The sequence below is a fragment of the Aulostomus chinensis genome, chromosome 4 (assembly GCF_037954235.1).
Source record: "Aulostomus chinensis isolate RoL2024-O1b breed Wild chromosome 4, RoL_Achi_v1.0, whole genome shotgun sequence".
Lineage (NCBI taxonomy): Eukaryota > Metazoa > Chordata > Actinopteri > Syngnathiformes > Aulostomidae > Aulostomus > Aulostomus chinensis.
The window spans coordinates 17832600-17846428 of NC_141323.1; the positions used below are offsets into that span (position 1 = coordinate 17832600).

A 13829-nucleotide genomic window follows, 5' to 3' on the forward strand; every position below is an offset into this window, starting at 1 on the left:
AACACATGCAGTACCGACTATAGGATAAACAGAAGTTCTATGTATATAATCCAGATAGAGCTTTACCAATACTTGTTGAACAGGAGTCCTATTTTCAGTTGTATTTTCAGTGATTGCCTGTAAACCTCATTGTGTGTCACAAACCTCATTTGTAACACTAACACTCTCTCATCATCAGTCCTTTCTTATCACCTAGTTGTCAGACTTGTCTCCTCCTGATACCATTTAGCAAGTCATGATTTTTTCTTAACAACCAGGCTCCCAGCCAGTGTTTTCATTGCTATTTTTTTTTACTATTTTAAGCTTGATGGAAGAGAACAAACAACTTGAAATGTGCTGCTCAGCAAATAAGTCATCAAAACAGGTGGTCTGTACCTGATGATTCATCGGCTCACACAACATGGCTGTTTATATCCCACGTACGCGCTATCTTTTTTGTTATTCACACTGCGAAGAAACATATTTAATTTAAGAGTGTAGCGTGATATTCAAAACAATCAGAAACAATAAATCTAACTGATGGCATTCACTCTAGATGTAGTTATAAGATTTAACACCTTGATTGCATTTTAACAAATTGTTGTAAACAGTTGGTGTCCCCATCCCAGGAAACAAGCACCACAGTGCAACAATGACCTGATTTCCATTCTGATTCCCTCCTCAGTGCGCTACACTAGGACGACAGTGCACGCTGCGTAACCTCACACCCTGGTGTGCCTTCTTACCCTGTTCCAAACTTGGCACGGTGTGCTCAAGATAAGATGTTTTCCTGAGACAAACAACCGGGAGGAGAGCGCATCCGTGTACACAGTTCTGCCCACCTTGCCTCTCCTCCCATTTTCTTCCGTCTGGCTCTATAACAGACAGTGATCGCTTGGTTAAGTATGTACTCACTCTCTGTGCTCCAGGCGACAAGTCAACAAATCTTATGGAGAGGCAGCTCTGCTGAAGGGATGTCCAGGTATTGTGTACTTTTTTTATAGTCTGATTATCATCAAGGTATCATCTTGGGCCAATCAGTTGACATCATAGATATCAAAGCTTGGGGTTTACGTTTGGCGGTCAGAATAAAATCATGCCTGATTTGGAAAACTAAGACTAAGATGCCGGTGAAAGTATATTTTTGCGTGGCCGTGGTTCCAATTACAGTGGAGCAAACTAAGCTTCAGTCATGTGACACAGTATTATTGGATTCAACATGTGATCCAAATTGACACGTAAAGTAATTAAATGGAATATGGCAGCCAGTCGGACAAGTATGAAATCAGTCTCTAATGGTATCATTTAAAAGCGTGTACACGCTCTGTATATACTGTTTGTCTCTGACACAGTTATTTCAAAACTCATTGGTCCGATCAACATCAAATTTAGCATGTGCGAAGCTAGTGCCTCGAGGAAGTGCAGCGCTGGGTTTGAAGCCTTGGGTCTGAGATGACAGTCAGAGTGACAGTCCAGAGTCAGAGATTGTCAGGGAGGTTTTGTGACATCACACAACTCATCGCTCTGCCTGACTGGTCAAATTTGTGCACAGAATGATGACTTCAATGTCAGAATGAAAGCGTAAATACTCACTGCAATCTAAGGATTCAATGTAAGGGGATATTAGAGACATTTTTATCGAAGGGTGGCTGCAACCTGAGATCCTGATAGATACAGAAAACCCTATCCCCGAAAGGTAATCCGGTTTCGGCAGTACTCCAAATCACATACACACATTATTAATTGATGGCAAGTGGGAAAATTAGGGCAAAGCGGATGAATTTTTTTTTTTAATAAAGTACACAATTCGTGCAAGTAATTGCACTCACTCACACTCTCTCTCTCTCTTTCTATCACATACACACACACACACACACACACACACAGAGCGGACATTAAAAGACAGGTTAAAAACAAATAAAAAATGACACAAGAGGGTGAAAACTCTAACGGGTCACACCCAACGAAGCAAGCTGCCTCATACCTGATCTCATCCGTCAGCTTCAGGGAGTCAAGGCTGACCACTTGTGGTCAGACATGACCATTGGTTGTTTTCAGAGGCAGAAACCCCGAAGTAATAGATTGATAATGTGGCAGATTTGTGGCTGTGAATTAATGTCAGCTGCTTTTAAATTTAGGAGACTGTGACTAGTTGAGAGCAAACTGGGCAAGTCATGAGTTGGCGGAGCCTCTGTAGTCACTAAGTAGAGTTGGAGATGAGATGAGATCTCAACCTTAGTGGTGGTTAAGTTATTTTTTTGAATCATTAAATGACTGCAAGCATATGTACACTACAGATGTCAGATTAAAATGTAGTTTGATGCTTTCTGTTTGCTTCTCCTCAGCCAGGGGAAAGGATGGTTTCAGTCACACCGAAGAACAGAGGCTGTGTGCTGCTGCTTCTGTCGCTCAGCCCTTCATCTCTCCCTTATCTGCCCCTCTCTATCTTCCCTGCTTTCACCATAACTGTCTGGCCTGTTCTTGCATTATCTGCACTGAGATCATCAAAAACCACGACCACTTCCGTTATTGACCCAAACATGTCATCCACATCTGTTACAGCTCTGTATCCCTCAGAATCTACTCTTTCTAAAATGTCACTTTTCAAGCAATCACCTACAGCTTCTGTAGAAACTAGTTTCTCTCAGCTTGGTAAAAAAACCTCTCTGAGTCCTGTTCCAGTTAACTGTCCCTATACATTTCTACATTTAAAACAAATGTTTCCTAAATCTCATAGGTTGGTACCTCACATCTCCAAACGTGTGGCTGTAGCTCGTTGTCCTTTGCACAAAAATATCCCACTACCACCGTCCAAAATGTCTCCAGCGGTTTCAAAACCTCCTCATCAATCTATTAAACCTTCCAATTTTACCTGGGTGTTTCCTGCTTCATCACCTCTGTCCAACATGGCTTTAACCTTCAACACTTCACCATCTCCTCTTGCCAAAACATTGCCATCATTTCCTCCAGAGGCAACAAGATTCCAACCCCCTAGACTACCCCCTTCATCTCTCCCCCAAACCACAAGTCCGCTGTTTGAGCATCACCCCTTTACCGTTACCTGGAACATCCCTAATCTGGTTTGCAACAGGCACAACATCTCGCTGGACACCTCACCATTTAAAGGAGTGGCCACACCTGCTAAGGTACGAGGATATAGAGTATATGTTGTTGAGATAATCTATTTTAGTCCATGCTTCCAGTTTTCCTTAAAACCATTCTTTCTGCCATAGGTTGCAGACCAGTTTCTGTCTCTCTTTTATACGGACCGACTGGGTCTTTATCCACATGTAGACCTCGTTAGTAAGAAACAACTGAATGGTGGCATTCCTCAGAGGGGTAACCTCAAAGCCAGTATGAATAAAGCCAGAGAAGATATCAGCTACTACATCCCATCCAAGTGAGTAAATTAAAAATAAAACACTCGTGCGAAAACACGAGATGATGATCTATATTGTTAAATCTGAATTCTTGTCTGTCCTCCCAGGACAAAGAAAGGCTTTGCTGTGATAGACTGGGAGGAATGGCGCCCTCTATGGGACAGGAACTGGGGCATTAAAAGAATATATCAAACCTTATCTGTGGCCCATGTTATGAGCACAAATCGCACCCTCACAGTGGAGCAAGCCACAGAAGAAGCAAAACAACAATTCCAGGTCAAAAATAATTAAAATGACACTAATTCAAGGCAAGACGGCTGATGGTGAATAATTATTTCATTTTTGTCATTCCAGAAGGCCAGCAGGAGTTACATGTCAGGGATACTGACAATGGGAAGAGCTATGAGACCCAACTACCTCTGGGGCTTCTACCTGTTTCCTAACTGTTACAACTCTGGCTGGGAGAAGCCGCACTACAAAGGCTGGTGCTCCCAGGAGGTGAAGAGGCAGAATGATGAGCTGCTCTGGCTGTGGGAGGCCAGCACCGCATTGTACCCATCTGTGTACTTGCAGGTTGGTTAAACTTGCAGAGTCATGTTTGCTCTTGATAAATTATGTCCTTCCCATCATTTATTCCCAGATATATTTTTTTTTGTGTGTGTCCCTCAGGTTTCTCTGGCAGACAATCCCAAAGCCGCTCTGATGGTGAGAAATCGAGTCCAGGAAGCTTTGAGGGTGTCTGCCTTGCCAAGACGAACTAGCACCGCACCAGTGTTTGTTTACACTCGCCCTGTCTTTGTTGACCAGAACAGACGCTTCCTAAGCCAGGTGAAATATGTATTATACAATGGTATGTAACTAAATTTGGGGACCGAGCCTTGCCATTGCCCTGGATTGTTGAAATTCCACTCCTTTAGTCTGTAAACAAGTCTCACTTCCCACATGTGTGCATCTGGTGTTTTGCCTCCCTGCAATAGCAGTAACCAAAGAGCTCACTCATTGCATGTTAGCTTGTTTTTGATAGTGAAATCCATGGGAAAGTAAGGAAAACATTTCAACATACTGCAGGGCAAATAGCTGAACAACAGAAGGAGGAGCTTCACAAGCACATCAGAGATCACAGAGCTTTCCATAGGAATTTCCGCAATATTTTATGGAGTTACCGACTCCAGGGATACAACAAAATTGTATAAAGCCTTTTTTTTTGTGGTTCCAGATGAGCAATGTGCTAATTAGACCATCAGCTGGGTGTCAGTGATACAAGTCTGGTGTAAAGGTAGCTACTATGCAACACCCCCAAATTAGTAAACTCTGGTTATTCAACTAAGTTTTCAAAAACATCCCCTCATGAAAGTAGTTTTCAAGTATGTTAGATTGCTTGAGGCAGGATTAGATTCATCGGGTCACCTGTAGTGAGGTGTTTCCTGACTCAAGTTCAGTTTTAGAAGGAGTTTAGTTCCTTGGTGTGACAGCACCCCACAGGCTATGTGATAACTGCTTATCTACTCACCTTGTGGAATGCGTGGCAATCGAATTTGTGAACAGGGGTTGATAATGTACAGACTGATGTGTACAGGGGCATAAAGAATTATTTGTGTTTAGGGTGATCTGGTCAGCACTATTGGGGAGAGTGCAGCAGTAGGAGCAGCAGGTTCTGTGCTGTGGGGGGCCAGCGCTGACTATAATGACCAGGTAACATCACACCGCACACCTTCAATGGGCCGCTGACAGACTTGACAGTGTATTGATGACAGTAGTTAGTCAGTTAAAGGGTAATTTATATTCACCTTAGGTACTTAAATAGATACATCAGCTTCAAACGCTGTCAAATATCACTGCACAGTTTCAGACGTAAATAAACATGGTGAAGGGGATCGTTCTCATGTACATTCTCAGAAAGAGGCAGCGCAGCAGACAGTGGAGGTCTACGTGGCCATTCATCACATTGCGACATGCGTACTGGGAGAAACCTTCTCCCTGATTCTACCAATGAGAGAAATTGATGGTGAACATCATTTTCAGTACTTTTGGATGTCCGGCGGGGAATTTGACAGGTAGCTTTAGCGAATGGCCCACCACATCAAGTAGTGAAACTTGTACAGTGCGTCTGTGAGTGAAGCAGAGCGACTAGCTGCTTTCTCGCGTTTGGGATCAACCAGCAAACTCTTGACAGCTGGTTAGAGGCTGGGTTCTGCAACTGTGCACCAAGCTACATGGATTAGCTAGCCTCAAGGATGAATTTATTGGAGCTTAAGGGAGAGTTTACACACACACAAATATTCTGATTATTGAGCTTATCCCAGTTATGGTTAAACCTGTATTCATGAAAATGACAGAATCCCACGATCACTTTCCTGTATGCATGACCCCCAGTAAAACCTGCTATGCAGCCTAAGTATGTACGCAAGAATTGGTAGCTACATAAACTGAACAGGATATGAAATATGAGTGAAAATTAAACCAATTTTGCTCGTTAACATAATATTTAATTGTATTTATAGGAATTATTAATAGTGCCTAAAAATCTGCAAGGCAATAACCATGATTTAATGAACTCTTGAATTTGGAGATTTCCCTCCTTGCTCTCCTGTTTCATTGTCCAATCTCATTTTTTTTCCCACTCAGACCTCATGTGATGCCCTCTCATCCTATCTGTCCTCCACTCTCAATCCTTATGTCACCAACGTCACCGCGGCCGCTCAGCTCTGCAGCAACTTCCTGTGCCAAGGAAACGGCCGCTGCGTCCGAAAGAACTACAACTCCAATCACTACCTACATCTAAACCCAGATAATTTCGAAGTTGTACATGTATCAAACCGCTACTTTGTTATTGGGAGGCCTACAATTGAAGACCTGAAGATGTTTAGTAAAGGGTTTACCTGCCAATGCTACAAAGGACTGAGCTGCACCCCAAGGACTTACAGAGAACTAGCCAAGGCTCTGGTGTACCAAAGGGCTTGTGCTCACAATAAAGCTGAGTTAGATGATTCAGAACAAGCCAGTATCAGTAAGCACAATGCTAAAAAGAATTTAGCTTGCATGGTGTAATTTTCGCACCCTACTTTTCCTTTTTGCACCAAAGTAAAGAAAAAAAACACTCCAAACTATAAAAGCCACTCCAGTCCTAAAACAGCTGAAAAAATAACAACACACAGTACAACATTAGGAGGGATACAGAATAAAAAAAGTAGGCGCGCATTAGCGTATCCGGCATTTGTATGTGATTTGACTGAACATGTATATAAATTAAAATAGAGCAAGAGCACATGAACCAATGCGTACTGTGTAGAATCTACACAGTACGCATTGGTTCATGCGCACTACACTGTTCTACGACTGTAGAACAACCGATGAGTCATAACAATTTCACACATAGCATAACCTTGAAACTGCAGCAGCTATAACCCACCCAACAACTATGAATAGCATTCACATGAACAAATCTGTTTATAGAGATGAACTAAATGGAATTCAGCTGTCAGTCTTTTTTTTCTTCCCCATCTACACATGGCCTTTCCCGAATACGTAACATGTTAAACGTTCTGTGCAGTTTTGTCGCTCCTGCTGGGTTGCAATTTACGAATTCACAATAGGAGAAACTTAGTGCAGATATTACAGTTGAAAATTTGCCAACACAGCTAAACTGCCACACCTACAGAAACGTATAAATGCAGTTATCACCTCATCAAGTTTCATGACCCAACCACCAACTTCCTTTCATGCTTAAAATGAAACATCATTAATGTTACCATGCTTTTCCTGCAATGGTGAATCAAATTGTCTTTGGCGAGAAGGGTCTGCTACAGATATTGGTTCACCGATCTTCAGGTCTAATTAGCAAATTTGTAACACCTGTGTGAGTGAAGAGAGCCTTTTAAGATACAGTAACATAATTTTCTAGGCAATGAGAGACAGGAATAATTCAACAACAAGCTACCTAGCATTTTTTCAGGGGCTTACCTTTTAGCAAACATATACATCCAAAACATGGATGAACATGAGCAATGTTTTGGGAACAGGATGCTCTCTATAAATTGTTGAGATGAGGTAGAAATAACATGGTGCTTTTTGACTATTTAGCAGGAGCTAAATTAGAGAAACCCAAACACCAAGCGACAAGCACAAGTTTAAATGTGTTGTAAATTGCCAGAGAAATGTAACGTTAGCCTCATAGCATAACTGCCTAAGTCATATTTTGGCCAAATTGAGATATCTGCCTAACTCTGCTCTCCTAAAGCTTCTGAGTCACTGTGCCTTACTGGCTCAGTTTGGCCAAAATATGACGTAGGCAGTTATGCTTTGAGGCTAACGATAAGATAAGTGACAAACATACTCGAGATAGCTCGCCTAATTGCTTTTTGGATGTAGTCAAGTTAATGATGGTGCTAGCGCGAATGCTTGGGGGTAGTTGTGACTGTCACTTCATTTCAAAAAAAGGTCCTGCACAAGTTTTCTCATTAATGACAGGCACAGTTACAGTGCAGTCCGACAATAAACTCCTATAACAGCCTACGTGAGATGTGTATTTTCAAATGTTTTAGCCATAACCTCACGGAGAACGTATCCTCCAAGATAATAAGATGCAGGAAACAGGCCAATATTACAATCACAGCGGGGCTGTTGAGAGCTGTGCATGCTGATAAAACAGCTGTGCTAAAAGAGCGACTGGCAGTATTTGTTCCTTCTTATTCTCGTGAGTGAACTACCCTCTCTCCAAGCTAGGCTATTAGCCTAATTAGCAGAACCAATATGTCTACTTTGGCTTATTTGTTTGTGCCTGATGACTGGAAAGGCACTGGTTTGATATTTTCATTTATATTTCTGAAACAGGTTCGTGTAGGAACTTACATTTTTGTGTTAAAAAAAAAAATTGCTTCAGTTTTTAATTTGCTGTGGTTCCGTACCGTAGGCTGTATTGACAAAAAGCTTTCACTCACAATTTCAACTTCATTGTACAGGACTGAATTTGTAGTATTTTACATCGTATCCAAAGCTGTTGTACACTGAAAATATGTTTAGATTGCCTGCCTCATCCCATGTGTATAGATAGTTGACCCAGCCAGGAGTTTATTTTCTGATTAGCATGATATTATTTCGCAAAACACAACATGTTTTCATGTTTGCAGACAGCATTAATGTAGTGTACATCTGCTAATGAGTCTTGATGAAGGATTTTGTGTGCGGTATCCCCATTGTGGTGTTGTCAGCAGATACTGTAGGTCATTTGTGTATTCACGGAATCCTCTGGGTAAGGGTATGAGTTGTCTGTGTTTGCGCTGCAATGATCTCTGAGGCAGAGACAGAGAGAGAGAGACACTCAAGTGTAGGCTTGTTCAGGTGCAGGATATTACTTTTTACGACGATAACATACAAAGTTAAGCTGCTTGGAGCTGTTGAACTGTTAGCCACCGATCACACACAAGACACACACTCTCAGAAACTTGCGATTATGTTACGGCGTCGGGTCTGCCTGCCAAAATTTCCTCCATTTGTCCTCTTGTTTCCTGCAACTGTCCTCACTGACACTGTAACTGTCTTTGAAGTCCCTGTAGAGCAAAGAACTACAGTTTGAAGAGTTATGAGTCTTCCTTTGAATGTTTTTCTTGCCATTATGTTGCCACATGCTACATCCTGCAGATATATTGTGAAAAAAATACCTAAGAGGGTGTAGGACTATACACAAACAGTTTCAACAATACGTTTTAAATCATCAGCAACGGTTTAAGCTGTTAAAATGTAAATTATTCTTCAGTTTACTGGAAAGCTTATTCACCAGACTTCATCCGATTACATTTCAGTGAAATCTTCATCGAAATCTTTCAGTACATTCGTCTCTACATTGCAACTTAAGTTTTACACCCACGAGCCCAATTCATGTCAAATCTAGACATATCAGAAGTTTGATGTGTGCGCACAGGTTAATCAAGTCTGGCGAGCTGAGCGAAGTTACGACAATTCAAATATTTTCACTGCAAACAAGAAGCAATCACGTCTTACATTAAGCCTAGGATATAACATATAGGGTCTCATGTTAGTGTTTTAAAAACCTAAATAGGCATCCCCTTGAAAATAAGCAACACATTTGATCTCATTCTAACATACGGCAAAACAAAGCTAAAAGTACTAAGCATTGTATTCATTTTTCCTAAAAGTAATGCGAATAGAGCATGTTAGCATTTGGGAAAAAAAAAAATGGAAGACAGGTGCATGATTGTTCAAATTTAATCAATATTGCACAGTATATATGCCATTGCAAGTAATTTATATTGGAGAAAAACACATTAGCACAAATATAAATTGTAAATGAACTACAGTTACTCGGCCATGGAAAGTCTGTCGTCGTCGTATAATTCTAAAAGTGAAAATGCATCAGTCAAATTCAACCCCCCCCCAGAAATCGAAGCACATAAATCGCAGTACTTTTTGGAAAAATAATTTATTATTTTGATTTCTGTTTTGATGCTGCATTGTGTTGATGAAATACATATTTACAATCATATGAAATTTGAGCTTTTTATAAAGTTTATGTAAAAAAAACAACAACCCCATTTTGTTTCAATTTTCAATTTGCATTTCTTTTTTAAACTACAATACGAATAAAAATAATGATAATAAATAAAGGTCGGCTTCAGGAATCATTGATTGTAGCACCGGGTAACAATGCTACTGTGAATTTTGCGCACTTTTTTTTTGTTGGTGTTGCTTTTTCACATCAAAATTTCAAGTTATATTTGGTGTTTGAAGGCTTTAAGGCTAAAAAGAATCGCAAAAATGGACTTAACCCTCGGAAGTTCCTTTTTCTACTTTGGCAAATGTGTGATTTGATTTATGCTACTATTTAACCAGTGAAGTCTTCATTATTATTATTATTACTATTATTATTATTATTTTTCAGGGAATATCAAAGGCGGAACACGAGATAAGACAACAATGCACCTTAAATATCTGTCCCTTCTTCTCTTTAATAACCATGAAGTTGCACTTTTCCACCTCCTAAATCCATCTGTTGATGATTAAACTCCTCTTTAGGTTCTATTTTAATGTGTTGTCTTTAAAATCTTATTCACGTTCTACATTTGATTCACCGTTTTACGTTGAAAAAAACAAATCCCACCAGAACTTAGAAGTCAAACCGATCTTTATCTTGTTGCTGGTAACAAAGGATCCACTTTATATGACCCTTAGCAAAAAAGTGCTCCTCATCAAATGTTCGTTTATCTCATAGAGTAAACGAGCAGCGAATTAAAGCGCTTTTAAATGAAAAGAAGAGCCCCATGAACACCGAGCCTCATTTTGCATGAGTCTGGATGACTCAGCTTTCACAGGAAGGCACTCCAGCAAAGTTTGGTTCATGAAAGATTCACAGTAACACCTCACTTGACTCCTCGTATCCGCCTGGATACAGGTGTCTCTTGCTACACTTGACTGGGTTGTCTCTGTAACAGTTGAATTTAAAGATAATTGTTTGCTTTTTAAAATAACTGACATAAAACAACATGATAAAGGGCTCCTAAAAAAGTTGCATATATTTAGACTTTAAGGGAAGCAATGCCATCCCCCCCCCCCCAGAGAACAAAACTTAAGACATGAAGTTGATGAACTACTTGTAGTTTTTATGAGCTTTTTTTTTTTAGCATGCAGATAAAAATGTACTAGTTAAAGCATGCTGATGAGCAAGAGACAGACCGGATCTATCACAACACATGGTAATGTTCAAGATGTCACCAAGATGCAAGGCTGAAAATCCCAAAGCCGTAAAGACTTGTAAAACTAGTAAATATCAGTGCTATTTTACGTCAGATTAAAAATGGCAGTGTAGGTCAACTGGATTAAAAAGAGTTTGGTAAACAATCCCAGTCATAACTTACCATTTATCTCCAAATATTAGAAACTGACGACTAAATGTCGAATGTGTGTCACGATAACGGTTGTCCAGATTAAACAGAACCGCAGTTTGCTGGAAATGTTAACAGCGTCATATTTTGTAAAGAGAATCTCAACCTTTGCTGTCATGGCAGGTCTTCCCACCTGTCTGAATAATTACAACTCCATGTGCACAGTTGATTTATAGCACATTTGGGTTCATTTTTATATATAATTTTGAATTTATCTAAATTTTCTATGTACGTTATCAACTTGGAAAAACAAAACAAAACAGAATATACCCACTCTATACATCACATCATGATCAAAGTCATTACCTTAGCTCAGTATTTTTAGTATTTAAAGTATTTTTCTCTTCAGTTCCAGCCGTCCATTGAGCTCTCCATTCGTTCCACTCACGTCATTCATATCTTTGGTGCATTTGATGCTCAGCAGAACGTTAGACAGCAAGTCCTGGTACAGACTCAGACAAACCCAGCCTGGCAGGTAGAGGAGTGTGATGAGTCCCATGAAATTGTGCGGGTAGTGGGAGTAGTCCCAGGAGCAGGCGTCAAACTGCCTCAGGAGCAGACCCCAGGAGAACTCCCACGTGTAGATGAAGCAGATGTAGATGGGGAGCCTCCTCCACGTCCCCCATCCTCGGATGAAATGCAGGTACAGGTAGAGCTTCTCCACCACGAAGCTGCAGCTCCCGTACATCAGGAAAGACCACAGGGACGTGTGCCCGCTCAGGGTCCGGTCTGATTTTTCCACCAGATTAAACACGGAAGTGAAGACCACCTCATCTAGAAAGCCGTGCATCCCGAAAAACAAGAAACGTGCGAATCCGGGGATGCACTGGGGAGGCCCTTGTGTTTTATTCTGGAGGTCTGGCTGATACCGCAACCCAGCCATGCCTCTGTGAAACACCCGGGCGAAATAGAGAGCCAGGACGTAGTGCACCACCAGCTGCGTCCCTGATACCAGCCTCACCTGCTCGGTCAGAGTGTGGATGTTTCCCACTAGTATCTGCAGCCCTACGTAGACGGACGGGTAGAAAATGAGATGAAACACCACAGGCCGACCTCGAAAGCACCTCTTCTGCGAGTAGATCTTCTCCAGCGCGAAGTGGGTCAGTGAATGCATGATGCAAAGATACGGAGAGGAGAAGCCCAGCAGTTTAGGGTCCCTATGGTTTAAAACACCTCGCGCCGATGAGAGCAGGACATCCAGAGTCACGCCGTGCATCCCATAGAAGTACAGGCGCATCCATCGCGGCAGCTCCCGCCGCGACTTCTCTGCGTCCTCGGGTCCTCCGGACGAATCCAGCTGACGGGGCTCTGTTTTGAAGCCATCGGAAGAATCTTCCAGATTGATGCGTGGACATTCTCTCGACCGACGGGCCATGATCACGGTGTCAGGAGAGAATGAGCGGTGCTGCTGCTGCTGCTCTTACACATTGTTTTGCGTTGTGTTCTGCGGTGGCCGCTCACTTAGTCGCGCCGTGGCCGCTGGCATCGTCACCTGCAACTGTGCGCACTGCATGATGCTTTCAAAGACTCTTTGAAAAAACAAGAATTTGAGAGTACAGATTTGGATGCGTTTAAGGTACCCGTTGGAGTTTGTTGTAAACACACACAAAAAAACGAGCTAATTGCGTGTCTTTAAGGTCAAACACACGTTACTTCACTCGCTACTTCCCTTTATTTGGTTTTGTTCGTTTTTTTTTTTACTTTCTCAGTTTCTTATTGCAAACAACACTGTTTTAGAAGGATTTATCTCAGCTACAGAAAGTAAACGGGAATTCCGATGAGCAGCATAACCACATTCTTCAGAATAACACGGAGTTCAAATATCTACAGGCAGCAAAACAACAATGCAGTTAAATATTAGCACGTGACAAGCACGTGCATCAGTGGAAAGCATTAATGATCATTTCTGAACACACCCTACAGGCCTCAAACAGGCTTTTACAGAAGACAGCACTTATGACCCCCCCCCCCCCCCCCAAGAAATCATTTAAGATGGACTCCAAAACAGAACTCCACACCGCAGACATTCTTTTAATCTCAGTCAAAGCATGCTGCAATTCCTGGATCTGTGACAGAAGCAAAACAAAAACAACATGCAACAGGGCGGTTAATTTTTTTTTAGAGGCTACACTCACTCCATTCATTCTGCCTGACCCGCAGATACAAATGGAAGAGGGGTCTGTAGCATTTCTGTTATTATAAATGTCATCGCTTATCACTTCTACTACATCACTCATGTATGTACTGATTTGGAGTCCCTGAGAAACATGACTTGAAAGATACCCGGGGAAAAGGAAATGTTGAATTTTTAGTCGATGTGCATAAACAGTCCTCACTAAAACATACATATCAATATTGTATGCAGAAGAATGAAACAAAAAGAGATGTATCCTGTATTTCTCGTCTACTAATAATATCTTGAATTATCTTGGAGTCCCTATAGATCACATAACTTTAGAGCTATTGATAAAAGAAAATGCTTACGTTTCACTCTATGGGAAAACAAACAAACAAACAAACTACATTTTGCACAAGTATATTCAAGTAAAATATTTGATGCACCGAGAAGCACTTT

General features: G+C 41.3%; 2 protein-coding genes across 4 annotated transcripts; one reads left to right on the top strand and one right to left on the bottom strand.

The window, feature by feature from the left end:
* Window positions 1-907: 907 nt before the first annotated feature.
* On the top strand, window positions 908-6696 carry LOC147262908 (hyaluronidase PH-20-like). 3 transcript variants are annotated; one of them, XM_086202197.1, is made up of 8 exons: window positions 908-961; window positions 2325-3125; window positions 3213-3379; window positions 3467-3635; window positions 3714-3932; window positions 4029-4187; window positions 4962-5051; window positions 5985-6692. In XM_086202197.1, the coding sequence occupies exons 2-8, from the start codon at window positions 2337-2339 to the stop codon at window positions 6405-6407; spliced, it is 2016 nt and encodes a 671-aa protein (XP_086058323.1). In that variant the 5' UTR covers window positions 908-961; window positions 2325-2336; the 3' UTR covers window positions 6408-6692. The 3 variants fall into 3 exon arrangements, with proteins under 3 accessions (XP_086058323.1, XP_086058324.1, XP_086058322.1); XM_086202198.1 differs by lacking the exon at window positions 908-961 and adding an exon at window positions 1629-1675 and having other exon boundaries at window positions 3717-3932; window positions 5985-6696; XM_086202196.1 differs by lacking the exon at window positions 908-961 and adding an exon at window positions 1629-1675.
* Window positions 6697-9552: 2856 nt separating this feature from the next.
* On the bottom strand, window positions 9553-12738 carry tmem229a (transmembrane protein 229A). The gene has a single exon (XM_086202199.1). It carries the CDS (start codon window positions 12627-12629, stop codon window positions 11583-11585), a length of 1047 nt encoding a protein of 348 aa, XP_086058325.1. The 5' UTR covers window positions 12630-12738; the 3' UTR covers window positions 9553-11582.
* Window positions 12739-13829: the final 1091 nt, after the last annotated feature.

What these genes read in the sequence shown, in the direction of transcription:
- LOC147262908 (XM_086202197.1), top strand. Translation starts at nt 2,337, where the DNA reads ATGGTTTCAGTCACACCGAAGAACAGAGGCTGTGTGCTGCTGCTTCTG. An exon ending in ACCCATCTGTGTACTTGCAG is followed by an intron (nt 3,933 to 4,028) that starts GTTGGTTAAACT and finishes TGTGTCCCTCAG; the next exon opens with GTTTCTCTGGCAGACAATCC. An exon ending in GCGCTGACTATAATGACCAG is followed by an intron (nt 5,052 to 5,984) that starts GTAACATCACAC and finishes TTTCCCACTCAG; the next exon opens with ACCTCATGTGATGCCCTCTC.
- tmem229a (XM_086202199.1), bottom strand. Translation starts at nt 12,629, where the DNA reads ATGGCCCGTCGGTCGAGAGAATGTCCACGCATCAATCTGGAAGATTCT.